Here is a 17738-nt window from a genome sequence, read left to right as displayed (position 1 = left end):
TTGAGAACATCATACATAGAAAACATGCCGAAATGTACCCTAAGTGTAAACTTAGACGCATTCATTGTGAAGCGTGCAGCTAGCGATTTGCAAAGATTAATATAAATATTAATATAAAGTTTAATAAAACGTTACACTCACTTCAGTTGTTCTAGAGGTTCAGCAGGAACACGAATAGTTGGTACCGGTCCTTTTTTCATGAGCAGCTTCTTAGCAAAACCAGCTTTATACTGATCCTCATTTATAAAGCAGTCTGGTGAGAAATGATTCGCGCAAACATGAGAGCATTGACGTTGCTCGTGGGGAATATTCCCTTCGAAAACAAACTCAGCCACTGCGTCTTCAGCGGTTCGGATTTAGGAACATTAAAATGACTGCTGTGTTCGTTATTACACCCAAGAACAGAACACCACAATCGCTTAGACGCCATTCTGCTCATAGACAGTGCTCCAGCATATCAACAATGACCGCGCCATTGACAGCTCTCACGAGCGAGGGCGGGTCTGTGTTGAAACGATGCTGTCAATCAACAATCGTGGGAGGGGCTTCCGAGCGTGTGACGTCACAAAATCGAACGGCTCAATTTGAGGCAGGGGAAAACATATAAGGAGATTAAAACAAAAACACTGGATGGATTTTTATCATTTTATGATGTTTGTGTACAGGCACTGCCAACACACATTTCAGTACAATCAACTTGTAAAAGTGCATGTACCATTATATGACCCCTTTAAGGTCAAAATTGTTAGGAGTATGGATGAGGACTTATAAGAGGCTTAAGAGTTTCTTTAGCGGAGGAGAAAATGACAGAACGATGAAGAGGGAGAAGAAATGTGATGCAGACAATAGATGACAGTGAGTTAATAAGACGCTATAGATGAGATTGTGCAGGGATCATGTTTGTGACTGATCTTATTAGAGACACGCTAATATCTCCGACACAGCGCAGGAATGCCATAACGCCAGAAATGAAAGTAATCACTACATTAAAATATTTGGCAAATGGGAAAATGCAATAAAGCAGCAGTGATTTGGGTCTGTCACAAACTTCTGTAAGCAGTGATCACACAAACATTACAGCACTTTCAGAACCTCTTATTGTGTCGCAGTTCATTTAGTTCCCTTTCGTTGTCACTCCGAGTTCCGTCGGATGACGACGAATGGGGTTTCGCTTAGAAAGCCAATCGACTTCGAGTACTACAAAACGAGCCAATGGCAAAGAAATGCCATGGGTCTGCGGAATTTGCATAGCGTAACTCCGCCTCACCTCGTGGGTATTTAAGGAGCACGCTGGCAGCAAACCGGCATGTTTTCGCTTCGGAGCCAAGGTGATCCTTCGTTCCACAAGCCATTCCTGTACTGTCAGTTCTGCAGACGAGCGAGATTCTCTGGTGTTGGTGTGACGGCGATCTCCGGCGAGGACGCGCTTCCTGCTTTTCTGTCCGTGATTCGACAGCGAGTGTGTTTCTCCCCGGGCGCTTCAACACAGTCAGAGTTTCTGTTCTCACAAAAGAGCTTGCACGCGGCACGTCTTTTTAAAGATGCCTCGCCCGTGCACTTCTGGTTGCGGTAGACTCGTTGATGACTCTGATGGGCACGAGTGGTGCATAGTGTGTTTGGGCATTGATCACGCTAGAGCAGCACTCGTGGATGATTCATGTTCTCTCTGTGGGAACATGACCATCGCAGCATTACGATCAAGACTCGGTGATCTCGCAAGAGTGAGGGTCCCCTCATCCACACCCCGATCTACTGACTCTAGAAATAGAGCTAGTACTTCGGCTGGTGGCCAGGGTGATCTGAGGATGACGGTTTGGAACAAAGCGCCGACTATCAGTCCGTGCCCAGCCGCATCCTCTCCAGTGCTGCAACCCGTGAGTGCTCGGGGGATTCCGGCGGGATCATCTTCGGGTGTCCCGCGGGTTTCCTTTGACGCTCCAGAGGGAGAAGCGATGTCTATCGCAGCATCACAAGGTGGGTCTGAGTCTTCTGGAAGTGAAGACTCATCACAGCTGCCACCTTCGGGTGTGAATACAGTTGTGCCAGAGTCTGATCCAGAGATGACGGCCATGCTGTCTCGAGCCGCCGCGAGCATCGGGTTAGAGTGGAACCCTCCGCCCTGTCCCGAGCGCTCGCGGCTGGATGATTGGTATTTGGGTCAGGCTGCGGACCCCCGTCCGCGTCAGGCCCCGATACCTTTCTTCCCGGACGTGCATGATGAGATCTCGAAGTCCTGGAAGACTCCCATGTCTTCCTGTGACCGCTCGCTGATTTCATCCGCCTTTCCTCCCCTCGATGAGGCCGCTGCCCGTGGGTACACTGGGCTCCCCCCGGTTGAGCGCTCTGTTGCGATGCAACTGTGTCCTCAGAGCGCTTCTTCTCGTGGTGAGCCTAAGCACCCATCCAAAGCCTGTAGGTACTCGTCTGCGTTAGTGGCGAAGTCCTACAGAGCTGCGGGACAGGCAGCTGCCTCGTTGCATGCCATGGCCATTCTGCAGGTCTACCAGGCCCAGATGCTCAGGGACATGCATGAGGGCAGGACAGACCCGGGGCTCTTCAATGAGCTGCGCGCCGCCACCGACCTTGCTCTCCGAGCGACGAAGGTGACCGCGCGCTCCCTGGGTTTGGTGATGTCCACAGCCGTGGTCCAGGAGAGACACCTCTGGCTTAATCTTGCTGATGTGAGGGATGCCGAGCGGTCCCGGCTGCTCGACACCCCCATATCGCAAGATGGCCTTTTCGGCGGTGCAGTCGAGGATTTTGCCAAACAGTTCTCGACTGCCCAGAAACAGACTGAGGCGATCAAGCACATTCTGCCCCGACGGCCCGCTGCTGCCTCCACTCAGCCGACCGGGCAGAATACTCAGTCTGTTCGCCGCCGAGGGCGCCCTCCTACGGTTCCCACCCCTCCCGCCCGGCCCAAGCAGCAGCCTTCACCCGGGCCCGGTCGCGGAGGAGGCCGTAGGAAGGCGCCCCAGCCCTCTCTAGTCCCGCCCCCCGCTAAACGCCGGGTCAAGCGGCGCTCCTGAGACGGGCTGCTCAGGGATGATGTACACTTCTCAGGAGATGGTAGCAGGACCACTCCTTCCCCCGGTGGAGGGCCGGGGGAGAATCTTGAGAGAAGTGACACATTCATCCCTGAGCACACAGAGTTCTTGGACGACACGGTGCGCCGCCCCCGAGCCGTGCACCCCTCGTCCTCCTCTGTCCCAGAGCCGGATGACAGTGCGCGCCGTCCCCGGACCGTGCCGCTCTCATCCCCCTCTGTCGCCAGACCCCTGGCAGAGCAGACCCCCGTGGAACGTTCGTCCTTCCCTGGTCTCCTCTGTCAGGGCGCGGTTCATGACTGCACCCCCACATCGGGCCGCTATGCCGTCCACGTCTGGGTCAGTCATACCGCCTCGCTGCCCCACCGACGGGAAGTCTGTGGTTCGCATGACCCCGCTGGTTCAGTCCTTGGGAGCCTGGCTAGAGCTTCCCAACCTGTCCCGCTGGGTCGCACGAACGATCAGGCTCGGCTACGCGATTCAGTTCGCGCGGTCTCCTCCCCGCTTCAGGGGAGTCCGCTCCACTATGGTCGGTGGCAATGCCCCTATCATGAGAGCGGAGGTTGCTACCCTGCTGGCGAAGGGTGCAATCGAGACTGTCCCTCCAGCCGAAATGAGGTCCGGGTTTTACAGCCCCTACTTCATTGTCCCGAAGAAAACCGGTGGGTTACGGCCAATCCTGGACCTGCGCGTATTGAACCGCTCCCTTCACAGGCTGCCGTTCAAGATGCTCACCGCCAAACGCGTTTTCGAATGTGTGCGGCACCAGGATTGGTTTGCAGCGATCGACCTGAAGGACGCCTACTTTCATGTCTCCATTCTCCCTCGACACAGACCGTTCCTACGGTTTGCTTTCGAGGGACAGGCATATCAGTACGCAGTTCTCCCATTCGGGCTAGCCCTGTCCCCTCGCGTCTTCACGAAGGTCGTCGAGGCAGCCCTTGTTCCCCTCCGGGAACACGGGGTTCGCATTCTGAACTATCTCGACGACTGGCTGATTCTAGCTCACTCTCGAGATCAGCTTTGCGAACACAGGGATTTGGTACTCCGCCATGTAGCCCGGTTGGGCCTTCGGGTCAACTGGGAGAAGAGCAAACTTTGCCCCGTGCAGAGGATCTCTTTTCTCGGTATGGAGATCGACTCGGTCGCCATGTCCGCGCAGCTTACGAGCGAGCGCGCGCAGTCACTGCTGACTTGCCTGAGACAGTTCGAGGGCAAGAGTGCGGTTCCACTGAAACTTTTTCAGAGGCTCCTGGGGCATATGGCATCTGCAGCCGCGGCAACGCCGCTCGGATTGCTTCATATGAGACCGCTTCAGCTTTGGCTTCGCGACCGAGTCCCGAGGTGGGCATGGCAACACGGCACGCTCCGAGTACCAGTTACTCCGACCTGCCGTCAGACCTTCACCCCGTGGGGGAACCTCAGCTTTCTACGGGCAGGAGTGCCTCTGGAACGAGCTTCCCGGCATGTTGTTGTAACAACAGATGCCTCCGCCACGGGCTGGGGTGCCATGTGCAATGGACGTGCTGCCGCGGGCTCCTGGACAGGACCCCACCGCTTATGGCACATCAATTGCCTCGAGTTGCAGGCTGTACGTCTTGCTCTGCGCCGCTTCCGGGCCGTGCTCAAGAATCAACACGTACTAGTCCGAACAGACAATACCGCCACTGTAGCGTACATCAACCGTCAAGGTGGTCTGCGCTCCCGCCGTATGTCGCAACTCGCCCGCCACCTCCTCTTATGGAGTCAGAAGCATCTGAGGTCGCTTCGAGCCATTTACATCCCTGGAGCCCTGAACTGTGCAGCCGACGAGCTGTCACGGCTTCAGCCCCTCCCCGGAGATTGGCGACTCCATCCCCAGACGGTTCAGCTGATTTGGGACCAGTTCGGGGACGCACAGATAGATCTGTTTGCCTCTCACGACTCGACCCATTGCGCCCAGTATTATTCCCTGACCGAGGGCACGCTCGGCACGGATGCTCTGGCGCACAGCTGGCCGCGGGGCCGCAAATATGCGTTTCCCCCAGTGAGCCTTCTTGCGCAACTCCTGCGCAAGGTCAGGGAGGACGAGGAGCAGGTCACTCTGGTCGCGCCGTACTGGCCCACCCGGACCTGGTTCTCCGAACTTGTACTCCTCGCGACAGCACCTCCTTGGCCGATTCCTCTGAGGAAGGACCTCCTTTCTCAGGGACGGGGCACCCTATGGCACCCTCGTCCCGATCTTTGGAACCTCCACGTGTGGCTCCTGGACGGGACGAGGCAGGTTTGAGTACCCTGCCACCAGCGGTGGCGGCTACCATCACTTCCGCTAGAGCGTCGTCCACGAGACACCTCTACGCGTTGAAGTGGAACCTCTTCGTCAGCTGGTGCTCTTCTCGCCGAGAAGAGCCCCGGAGTTGTTCGATCAGTGTTGTGCTTTCCTTTCTTCAAGAAGGGTTGGAGCGAAGGCTGTCTCCCTCCACCCTTAAGGTCTATGTAGCCGCTATTGCCACACAGCATGACCTTATAGAAGGTAAGTCTTTGGGGAAGCATGACCTGATCATCAGGTTCCTGAGAGGAGCAAGGAGACTGAATCCTCCTCGTCCTCCTCTCGTACCCTCTTGGGACCTCGCAGTGGTCCTAACTGCCCTGCGCAGTGCTCCCTTTGAGCCTTTGCAGTCAGTCGAGCTAAACTTCCTATCTATGAAGACAGCGCTTCTGACTGCATTGGCCTCCGTTAAGAGGGTGGGGGACCTGCACGCATTCTCCGTTGACGAAGCGTGCCTAGAATTCGGGCCGGGCTATTCTCACGTGATCCTGAGACCCCGGCTTGGATATGTGCCCAAGGTTCCTACCACTCCCTTTCGGGACCAGGTGGTGAACCTGCAAGCGCTGCCCCCGGAGGAGGCAGACCCAGCCTTGGCACTGCTCTGTCCAGTACGTGCTCTTCGCATCTATGTAGACAGAACGCAGTGTTTCAGGACCTCAGACCAGCTCTTTGTCTGTCATGGTGGGAAGCTGAAGGGAAAGGCTCTCTCCAAGCAAAGGTTGTCTCACTGGATAGTGGACGCCATTGCCTTGGCATACCAGCAGCAAGGTCGACCGTGCCCCCTTGGTGTGACTGCCCACTCCACCCGGAGTGTGGCATCCTCTTGGGCTTTAGCGCATGGCGCCTCGCTAACAGATATCTGCAGAGCTGCAGGCTGGGCGACACCTAACACTTTCGCCAGATTTTACAATCTCCGAGTGGAGCCAGTCTCCTCCCGTGTACTGTCTTTTTCAAGCTAACATGGGTTCTGTAAGGTGTCTTCGCTTGCTCGCCACTCCACTCCACGGACTGGATACGTGCCATATTTTTGCTCAGGTGAGCTTCCCCGAAAGCCCTGAGTTCCTCCAGCACTTCTGATGCTGGCGCCAGTGTCTATTGCCTGCGCGTCGGCTAGGTGCCTCCCGTGTGCATGGTACCTCCTCTGAGCTACCCCCACATGTGTATTTCCACTGTAAGCCTCTTTGAGCATGTGTCTTTCCCTTGGCAAGCCACCTTGCCACCCCTGGGGTTGAAATATTCCACCTGCGGCTGGACACCCCAGTGATTCCCCATATGCATCCCTCGGGTCATATGTGTATTCCTAAGTCCCCCCCTCTGGGTTGGCAGTAATTGCATACTTCCCTAAAAAAGATCTGGGATATGCTCCCCAGTGTACCTTGGTATTCCTGTGTTAAATAGGAGTCCTTCGTCCGTGCTAGTCTCACGACAGGGATCTCAGATTTACGCAGGGCACTGGAAGACAGCTGAGAAGTGGCGTGATTAGACTGGTATCCCCATTCGTCGTCATCCGACGGAACTCGGAGTGACAACGAAAGGGAACGTCTCGGTTACGGATGTAACCCTCGTTCCCTGAGTAGGGAACGGAGACGTTCCGTCTGTCTGCCACTTCCGCTGTGCCGCGGGGATCGCCTGAGCTCAGTCTTGGCTCCTCAGCGAAGAAAACATGCCGGTTTGCTGCCAGCGTGCTCCTTAAATACCCACGAGGTGAGGCGGAGTTACGCTATGCAAATTCCGCAGACCCATGGCATTTCTTTGCCATTGGCTCGTTTTGTAGTACTCGAAGTCGATTGGCTTTCTAAGCGAAACCCCATTCGTCGTCATCCGACGGAACGTCTCCGTTCCCTACTCAGGGAACGAGGGTTACATCCGTAACCGAGACGTTTCCACTGGACATTCCCACCTTGCAGGCTCAAAAAAACTGCAGTTATGAATATAGCAGGCTTCCCTGGTGCGCTTCTCGCTCCATGCTGTGACACCCGGCCCGAATTTTCCTTTAATGATGGCCTAGTGTTCATCCACTAACTGGGCTAACAGTAAACACGGTTCTTCCGACCAGTCGGGCTTTCTCGTCTTTCTTGTTTTTTAATTCATGTTTGCTATATTAAAACAAACATTCAAACCACCACTTAAATAGACAGCAATCAGTGTAATTGAAAAGAGTGGAACAATTTTTATCATTCTAAGCCAATCAAATACCTTAGGAAATTAACAGCAAGGTAAAAAAAAGGATTTATATACATAATACAATGTGCGTGTGTGTGTGTGAGTAAACTCTATACTTAAAATGGCTCTTTTTTTTCCTTCTTGGACAACCAACCAATCACAGTCTTCAAAAGATTGTGTCATACATAGCAACGGGGTCAGCCCCGCCTCCTCACTAAGATGAGAGTTTTTGTCTTTTCCTTACTCAGAGTTGCTCTCAGATCGTTCCCGAATCGCTCTTAAGCTAAGACTCCTACGTAAAAGTTTTTAAGCTAAATTAAGAGTTTTCTGAGAGGATTCTTAGAATCTTTATGAATACGGGCCCAGATTTTTTCACTTAACAAGGCCTTAGTAGTTTTGTTAACCATTTGCAATGGGTAATGAACTGAGACAGACATGTACATGCATTTAGCAGGAAAAGCAACCTATTCAAAAACAACAACAGCAGGGTGCAACATGCACAATTACAGAAACTAGACTTTTATTTGAGACATGGCTTCAGAAGACATGTAATAAAGCACACAAGTCTTATTATGGTGCTGCTTTGTTGTCCATTTTGGAACTTGACAGACAGTCCTAAAGAATGATGGATTATTTCTGAAAGGTAAATATTCAAAAGCTTCACAGTTTGCATCCTGTTAATGGGGCCTTACAGAGAAATTAGGGAGGAACAACTCATTTAAACAACCAAACAAAATGCAAACAATGAACAGCCTTTTGTGTAGTGCCAAGCAAGTGTTATTTGTTTGCAAGAGCATAAGTTTGAACAGAATCATAATTTCTGCGAACACCAAATAATGCAGACAGTTCCAAAGAATGACCCCTAAAACACCCAGCATTATGAGAGAGAGAACAAGTTGAAAGGGATAATATCTGAGAGACAGAGTGATTGCAACTATTGTGACACAATGTATTATATGGGGGGGGTTCCATTTTTTTTTTTTTATACTATGGACCGGGATTCTGTGTCCTTAATAAAGATTGAATGAATGAAATAAATGAATGTGATCAACACCTCATCGTTTTTTTTATGTCTAACCTGTTTGCATCCTTAGGTCACTGCTTCCTCAAGTGCAAATTACTAACTACTATACCTGTTGAGTATATGCTGTAATTTACATATGTAAAATAATACACTAAAAAGGTGTGATTGTCTGAAGGGAGGAGACATATGGGCTGGAGGTTGTACCTCTAAATAAAAACACTATAAATTGCCAACATACAAACTTATTTTTCAGAGGGAGAAAGAATACAGAAGCATACATGGGACACTTCAAAAGGTTTAAACCCTTAGTCATATTTTGAACTTTCTGACTTTATTCTGCTGCTTCTATTTCTGTGCTAAAAGAATAAATGTTAATGTTTATTTATTTGTCCTTTCTCAAAGTGTGATTGATTCTCTATAAAATATATGTCTAGTAGTAATACAAATAATTTTCATTTAGACAATAGAATTAGAGAATGGTATTACTGATCTGTCAGCTTAACATGCTTTTTGATTTAAAAAAAAAAAAATCAGTTCAATTGGGCCACTTATGACTGTCAAAAAATGGTCCAATCCATTTGGCTTTATATAGTCATTAGGAAGTATAAGAAACTACCTATTACGTTATTCAGTGCAAATACTCTATATCTTTTCTTAGTTTCTTTTCCGCAGCAGTGCTGTGCACCATATGGCTCATTTTACTACAAGGTAAGAGCTCAAACACAGCTCTCCTACATAAACTACCTTTTTAGTTGTTGCCCTACAAACTGCATTACATATTTGTGATTCTCTGTGCTTTTTCTCTCATGACAAGCAGTTCTGGGAAATTCCACATTAAGCAAGGCTGCTTCAGTCAGACTAGTTGATGGCAGCAGCTCCTGTTCTGGGAGAGTGCAGGTTCTCAAGTTTGGAATATGGGGAATGGTGTGTTACAAAGGCTGGGATTTGTTAGACGCAAATGTGGTGTGTAGAGAATTGGGCTGTGGGGAAGCTAAAGAGGTGAAGATGGCCGCATATTTTGGGCCGAGCTCAGGAGAAGTATGGATAAATGAGGCGAACTGTGTTGGGATTGAATCCTCACTGACAGAATGTGCAGTGGACAATTGGGGACAAAGCGCATGCCTAGACGACTTGTATGCTGGAGTCATCTGTCAGCGTGAGTAAAAAACCTTTTACAATATGTTTAATTGTATATCTAATCGTGCTCTATATTATCACACTTTATTTATTTTTTTCACTTTAATGCGTCTCCTCAGTAAGAACTAGGCTGGTGAGTGGCTTCAACTCCTGTTCTGGACGAGTGGAGGTTCTTTATAATGGAATATGGGGAACAGTGTGTGATGATTACTGGGATCTGTCAGATGCTGCAGTGGTGTGTAGAGAGATGGGCTGTGGGGATGCTGTAGAGGCAAAGAAGAAAGCTTATTTTGGAGAAGGTTTAGGAGAAATATGGATGGATGATGTAAACTGCTCTAAAACTGATCATGCATTGAGCAAATGTGATTTTCAGCAGTGGGGAGTGCATGACTGTGATCATTCAGAAGATGCTGGAGTCATCTGTCAGTGTAAGTGAACCACTGCGTTTTGTATTGTATTTATTTCAGTGTTTGTAATTTAACAAAAGTCAATATGATTGTAATTGCTTGACATTAGTGTTTTGTTTTCTTTTGCATCAGCCCTAATGAGGTTGGTTAACGGCATTGACACTTGTTCCGGAAAAGTGGAGGTGTTCCATAATGGAATATGGGGAACAGTGTGTGATGATGGCTGGGATCTGTCAGATGCTGCAGTGGTGTGTAGAGAGATGGGCTGTGGGGACATTAAAGAATTAACCTATGGTTCTTTTTTTGGAGCCACATCAGGACAAATATGGATGGACAATGTAAACTGTACTGGGGAAGAGGTAGCACTGAGCACCTGTGCATTTCAGGGATGGGGAACACATGACTGCGGATTTTCAGAGCACGCTGGAGTCATCTGCAGTCGTGAGTTGCAAACCGCCAATTACAGTTAAAGGAATAGGTCACTCAAAATTGAAATTGTCATTATTTGAGGGGTTGCTCACTGCAGAGCCAATGGGTGGAGCATTGGCTAGGTTAAGACACACACCCCTAACCGTAGCCCTATCCCTAAACCTATTTGGCTTAAGCTCCACCTCTTAGTTAGTTACACAGAGCTGGGCTAGCTGGTCACAACGTATTTGACCCATATGGCTCTGCAGTGAGCACCACTTGCATTGTTTGCTCACCCTCATGCCATTCCAAGCCTCTGTGCAGTTATTTTTGCTTTCAATCATTCTTTTGAGAAGTTTTTTCAATAGACCTATATAGTCAGGATAGCGCCATATTTAATTTTTGATAGGAATGAAAACAAGGCTGTGAGGAGTAGAATACAGTGCGTTCAATAAATTGTACTGCTGTTTAACAACAATCTGATTGTTTGGATGATGAAACATCTTTCAAAAAAAAAAAAAACTTTCAGTAGACCAAAACACCAGACCGAGTTGTGAAAATTATGTAGCTTTAGCCCATTGTATGGACTGTATGCCTATCCCTCACAGCATAATTTTTCTGCATTAAATTCATCTGCAATATGGCGTCTAACTCAGCTAATGTCTATGAAGGCGTCATACAAGTAAATAAGACAGAATTTTAATTTTTGTGCAACTTATTACGTTAACAGATTAGTGCATATTCTCAGGTGCAATGGTATATATGCTACGCTAAAATCAAGATCTGAAAAGCTCTTGTTGTAGTGAATGAGTAAATTAACTAGACTGACTTTTAGCATCTACACTTTTTGTAATTGTTTTTTGTTCTTTTTATCGGTGTGGTGTAAAGTGTAAAAATATCTTATAAATATTAATAAATACATTAAGTAAATTATAAGCCGTGCATGCATTTGTGTTTAATCTATATTGCATTCTATAAATAAATTCTACATCAGTAAAAAAAAGTTATCATCTGATTTTTTATGTTTTTGCCCTTTTATAATGTTTATCTTATTCTGGAAGAAATGGTCTGAAAACTAAAGTAATATTATTTTATATAATAATACATTTTCCTAGTACAAGAATATATATAATCCATAATTGGACTGATTTGATTTATTATAAAGAAAAAAAAAATTTCTAACCTAACTTTGCATCTTTTATACTGCTCTTTAGCGTTCACTATCACATATGGAGACCCTGGCCAGGACTCACACTCGCGTATGAAAGTGCTGTTGAGGATTGAGGTGAAAACTGACTCCAAATTCAACCCAAATGATCCTGGAACCATGAGTAAACTCTTGGAGGAGGTGAGAGCAGTGGAGTAACAATGAGCTGCATCTTTCACTACTTTTTGCTGTCATCTACTGACTGCTCATGTTACTATTGTTCTCTCATAGATGGGGAAGAAGTTACAAATAAGCGGACCTTTCTCACTGACTTTGAAAACTCAGCCAGATGGAAAAGTGTTCCAGAACGTCTCCCAGAAAAAGAAAGTTCCAAGAGCATGTAACTGACATTCTGGATAATATTTTTAATTAAATTGCAATTGTTTCATTTCAAATGTACAATATTTTAGTTCTTCCACAATAACAATGATGATTGATCCACAGGTTTTTAAAAAACAAAAAATGCAGAATTGGTCGCAGAATGCAGGTTTCCAATTATTTAACTGTTTGGAAATTAAACAGAAATTTAACGTTTTAAGATTCTAATAACATATTTTATTAAACAAATGTTAATGTTAAATGTTAAAATGTTGACTTTAATGTTACTAATGTAGTTGACTGCTTCACAGGCAAATGCACCCAATCAATATAGCCAGCAATATTGCAAAACAAATGAATATCACCCAATTATTGAACTCATTAAAATGGCAGAAGATGTCAGACTTATGTTGTGTATATTCTTTATAATCATGTCCTGCTTGTTTTTATTTTAATAGCCGCACACAAGTCTAAAATAAAAGCCAGCTTTCCATCAATCTAAAGATTGAGATAAATTTGTTGTCATTTGGTTGTAACCAAAAGCCATCTTTTAGGCAAATTACTAATGGGAAAATTTACATCTGGTACATTGCTTTTTCAGCACAACTGACATTCTGAAATGTTCTCTACCAAAACTAAGACTCAATGCATTTTCCAGCTTTGAAATGTTATTTCTCAAGACTCGCGTATAAAGTTTAACTGCCTCTTTCTATCTATTTTGGAGATCGACAGACCCTGATTATTTGTGTTGCAATTTCTGTTACCTTTCTGTTTACTAATAAAATGTAATGCTCCTTTTTTCAGTCAGTTATATTTTAGATTATTCTAACATAATGTCCTGTTCTAACTGCAGAGACCGTTTTTTTTTTTTTTTTTAGTTGCAGCCCTAAAAATAAGTTGCATCAGTGTGATACACATAATTCACCACAGGATGGCGATGTTCAGTTACATTACTCTATTCACATTATTAACAAAATAAATCATCTCAAAATCTCTATGTGTGAGTGACTCTTGAATAAATCAGCTCATTTTCAAAAAGGACGGAGCCTCCAGTCTAAAGGGACATGGTGGTAAAAGGAAACAAAATATATTTTGTATTCTCGCTTCCGTGACCAAGCCAGTTTTTAACCGGAAACCTGTCATGATGCCTTGTTGCCTAAAGCCCCGTTCACACTACAAGCGACTTTGTCGCTGCATGTCGCCAGTGGCCGGCGATGAGATCGCTAGTGGGAGTTCCCACAACTGGTTGCCTTTATGAATGACATCCAATGATGTGGAGAAGGATCATACGCGCTCCGCTCCTATTGGTTGTCGCTCCCGAAAGTCGCTCTCCATTTGCATAAAGTTAAACCGATCTCAACTTTGTCGCGTCGCCAGACACGCCCCATCCGGTCGCCAACGGTCGCTGTCGCGTGTGTCGCTGGAAGTCGCCCACTCACCATTGATATGAATGGTATCGCGTCGCTTGGTCGCGTGTAGTGTGAACGGGGCATAAGGCAACATGGCATCATGACTTTGCGTAAACATACACGCCACTTTCAAGTCAAGTGGCGTGTTATCTATTTTGAGCTATCCGCGTGTATGTCCACGCCGAAACGAACCGTCATCTTTTGTGTGTATGTTTACGCCGTTAAATGTCCGAGTGATTCCGCGTGTATGTACACGCCGTTAAATGTCCGAGCGAAACGAAGCAAAATGTAGATCTACATCTGGGGAGCGATATTTTTTTCCCTAGGATGGTAGGGGAAGACTCATAAATGGTATTAACCCCAGTGACGGGTAGGTTTAGGGACGGGGTTGGGGTAGGTCATTTATTTATATATACAGTAATGTAACGTTAAGTCAACGGCGTTCATAAACACGCTGAAAAGCGATTATGCGAGTTGATAGCACGCCAAAAATGGAAATACGAATTGGCGTGTCATACATTATACGCCATTTCATGAGATCAGTCTGCGTTTAGGACATGCTCATACCACTGAGCCACTGGCACTGCTGCACTTGGTCTTCTATTTTCTATTGGACTCCGTCGTCTTTTTTCATCAAAAACCAACTCATCACTCATTTTATCATCACAAGATTTGAACCTGGATTCTCCACATGAGGGCGACACTCACACTGCTGACATTATAAAAAAAAGTTGCATGTGGCAAAAGGTGTGTTTGGCTTGAAGCGGAGCTGCCAGACCGATCGTGTGACATCAAAGTACTGCGAGAGCGATTAGAAAGCAGACGGCTCCGTATGTTTTCAATCGCTTGAAGCCAAACACACCTTTTGTCACATGCAGCTTTTTTTAAGTGTCGCCCTAAAGTGGAGAATGAGTTTCAGAAACTCCTGAAACTGATTTGTTTTTTCAGGGTGAATCAACTTGACTGTTTTCAGACTCGTGCCACGAGTTGATGATCAGTTTTGATTTTATCCATGAGGATTTGATGTCAAGGTATAAAATGGAACAAAATCTGTTAAACATTGTCAAAGATTTAAAACAATTCAATGCAATCGAACATCATCCTGTGATAGATAGTAGGCTACAAGCATTTTTAATGATGCACACCTTAAAATTCAATAAATGAACACAAAAAGAATCAAAGTCAGAGATAGTTCAGCGGAACATTATTCTCCACTAAATCAGACAGAATTAAATACAGAACCACATAATTAACAGTAAACTGACCAACATATAGAAATATAAACTATTGTGTGGTTCTAGATTAATTTAGTGTTACCCTTGTGGAGAATAATACTCCATTGTACTAGCTGTGTCTGATTCGTATTGCATCAATCTTTTAAATGTGCTCTTGTGTATCATTAAAAACTCTTGTACTGCCAGGTCACCACAGGAGGGCGTTTGGTTGCAACTTGCTGATTCAAATATTTAAAAATGTGAGATTTTTTTTTTTAATTCTGCCATCAAATGAATTCCTCATGGAGAAAATCAAAACTGATCAGCTCATGACAAGAATCAGAAAACTGTGAATATGATTCATCATGAATGAATCAAAGCCTTAAAGGTCAGCAAATATCACGAGTCTCAGAGCAGATGAGAAGAGCTTCAGTCGAGAGCTCCCGAGACTCTCTGAGGGTTTCAGGATGTTTCGGTCCAGCATCATATTGTGAGAAGATCAGAGTCTCCGGCACATGCAGCTTTTTTTTAAAAGTGTCAGAGGTTTGAGTGTCGCCCTCAAGTGGAGAATCCAGGTCGAAAGCTTGTGAACTTTAAAATGAATAATGAAGGCAACACCAAAAAAAAAAGTCCATTTGCAGGTTCCCCAGTGGCTCAGTGGTCTGAGTGTTGGTTCTTGGTCTGGAGAATCGAGGTTCAAATCTCACTCTTGGAGTGGAAGAATGCTTTAGTTTCATTGGTTTTTAATGAATCAAAAAAAGACAAGAGTCCAAAAAAAAGAAGAGAAAGTGTGGAAGTGCCAGTGGCTCAGTGGTGTGAGCATGTCCTCCTTGTCAGGAGGTTCCCGGTTCGAAACCGGCCTGGTCACAGAAGCGCGGTTGCGAGATGCCCTTCCGAACATGAGCAGTGGCAGGACTGTCGGCTGAGATCCAGGTGGAAGGCGTCTAAGACTGCGGAGTGGTGGGTTATCGAGGAGTGACGGCTGAAAAACTGTTGACTTAGTCTCCAGTTAGGATATTTTTTAATAAGTAAACATTTTCACTTGTCGTATAACCACTGCTGGTTATCATCTCAGAAGACCCCAGGGGGAGACGTCTGGATATTACCTCCCCCTTCGTTTCCGACCTTCTCTCGTCTCACCGGCCACAATCCGATCGCTCCTCATGATCAGGTGACCATTCGTTCCGCAACCGCGCTTCCATGACCAGGCCGGTTTCGAACCGGGAACCTCCTGACGAAGAGGACATGCTCATACCACTGAGCCACTGGCACTTCCACACTTGCTCCTCTTTTTTTTGGATCTTTTTGGACTTTCACTCCAAGAGTGAGATTTGAACCTGGATTCTCCAGACCAATAACCAACACTCAGACCACTGAGCCACTGGGGAACCTGCAAATGGACTTTTTTGCAAATGGAGTGTTGACTTCATTATTCACAAGCTTTCAACCTGGATTCTCCACATGAGGGCGATACTTAAACCTCTGACTGCATGTGACAGAGATTTGCATCGCACTCTTGTGGGATTTATTATGATTAAGACAAAACTCCAAAAAGGTGAATCATTTTCACTGTTTACTGAGTCTTGTCATAAGACATCGTGTCATTTTCGATTTTATCATGAGGATTTGATGTGATGATAGATTCATGACATCATAATGCAACTGAACTGAACCGATTTAATTTCTTAAATCTGTAAAACATTAATTTTAGTAAAAAAAATGATTGCATCATTCTGTTGTGTTCTGTCTCATGATTTGTTAAAATAAATATATTTTCTAAACATGCAAGTCAAAAGAACTTAAACACCCTTTTGTGGTGAATTGTGTGAATTATGCTGAATTCATTTAAACATTGAATTAAATTATTTGCATTGATTTGATATTCATATATTGATGAATAGCCTACACTGAAGCAATCACAAGTTAATATAGTTAATATAATCAGATTGTACTATAATCTGTAATTTAACATTTACATTTATTCATTTAGCAGACGCTTTTATCCAAAGCGACTTACAAATGAGAACAATAGAAGCAGTTAAACTAACAGTAGGACAACAATACGTAAGTGCTATAACCCCTCTCAGTTTAATTTTAGTGCAGGTTTTTTTTTTTTTTTTTTTATAGAATAGAAGAGAAGAGAAAGTGTTAATTCTACTGAATCAAGTGCTGCCGAAAAAGATATGTCTTCAGCAGTTTCTTGAAAGTGGCTACTGACTCAGAAGCTCTGGTTGAGTTAGGCAGATCATTCCACCAACAGGGAACAGCCATGGTAAAGGTCCGAGAAAGAGATTTTGTGCCTCTTTGAGATGGTACCACAAGACGACATTCGCTAGCAGAGCGCAGGTTTCTGGATGGCACATAAGTCTGAAGTAGTGAGTTTAGGTAAGAGGGAGCAGTGCCAGTGGTTGTTCTGTAGGCAAACGTCAGTGCCTTGAATTTAATGCCAGCGGCAACTGGCAACCAGTGCAATTGTGTGAGGAGAGGAGTGACGTTTGCTCTCTTCGGCTCATTAAAGACTACTCTGGCTGCAGCATTCTGGATCAATTGTAGAGGTTTGACAGAGCAAGCTGGAAGACCAGCCAGGAGAGCATTACAATAGTCCAGTCTGGATAAAACAAGTGCTTGGGCAAGGAGTTGTGTGGCATGCTCTGTAAGGAAGGGCCTGATCCTCCTAATGTTGTGCAAGGCAAATCTGCAGGACCGGGCAGTTCTAGCAATGTGGTCTGTGAATTTCAACTGATCATCAATTACAACCCCAAGGTTCTTAGCTGACCTTGATGGAGTTATGGATGACGAGCCTAGCTGAATGGAGAAGTTGTGATGAAGTGTTGGGTTGGCCGGGACCACAAGTAGCTCTGTCTTCGCAAGGTTTAGTTGAAGGTGGTGGTCCTTCATCCAGCCAGAGATGTCTGTCAGGCAGGCTGAGATACGAGCAGCTACCGTCGGATCGTCAGGCTGGAATGAGAGGTAGAGTTGCGTGTCATCAGCGTAGCAATGATAGGAAAAGCCATGTTTCTGAATCACAGATCCTAGTGATGTCATGTAGATGGAGAAGAGGAGTGGTCCAAGCACTGAGCCCTGAGGTACCCCAGT

General features: G+C 45.9%; 1 protein-coding gene across 1 annotated transcript; it reads left to right on the top strand.

The window, feature by feature from the left end:
- The first annotated feature begins 9645 nt into the window (after window positions 1–9645).
- LOC130079961 (scavenger receptor cysteine-rich domain-containing group B protein-like) lies at window positions 9646–12086 on the top strand. The gene is made up of 5 exons (XM_056245220.1): window positions 9646–9698; window positions 9799–10107; window positions 10219–10527; window positions 11709–11842; window positions 11933–12086. The coding sequence occupies exons 2-5, from the start codon at window positions 9927–9929 to the stop codon at window positions 12047–12049; spliced, it is 741 nt and encodes a 246-aa protein (XP_056101195.1). The 5' UTR covers window positions 9646–9698; window positions 9799–9926; the 3' UTR covers window positions 12050–12086.
- The last annotated feature ends 5652 nt before the right edge of the window (window positions 12087–17738 follow it).

Source organism: Rhinichthys klamathensis, unplaced genomic scaffold, assembly GCF_029890125.1.
Source record: "Rhinichthys klamathensis goyatoka isolate OS25496 unplaced genomic scaffold, OSU_Roscu_1.1 h1tg000029l_1, whole genome shotgun sequence".
Lineage (NCBI taxonomy): Eukaryota > Metazoa > Chordata > Actinopteri > Cypriniformes > Leuciscidae > Rhinichthys > Rhinichthys klamathensis.
Note: the sequence above shows the minus strand (reverse complement) of the source record. Positions and strands in the feature narration are given on the sequence as shown.

Excerpts from the sequence above, each read along its gene's own strand:
- LOC130079961 (XM_056245220.1), top strand. The coding sequence starts at position 9,927 with ATGGGCTGTGGGGATGCTGTAGAGGCAAAGAAGAAAGCTTATTTTGGA. Across the intron at positions 10,528-11,708 it reads CGCTGGAGTCATCTGCAGTC|CGTTCACTATCACATATGGA; the intron begins GTGAGTTGCAAA and ends ACTGCTCTTTAG. Across the intron at positions 11,843-11,932 it reads TGAGTAAACTCTTGGAGGAG|ATGGGGAAGAAGTTACAAAT; the intron begins GTGAGAGCAGTG and ends GTTCTCTCATAG.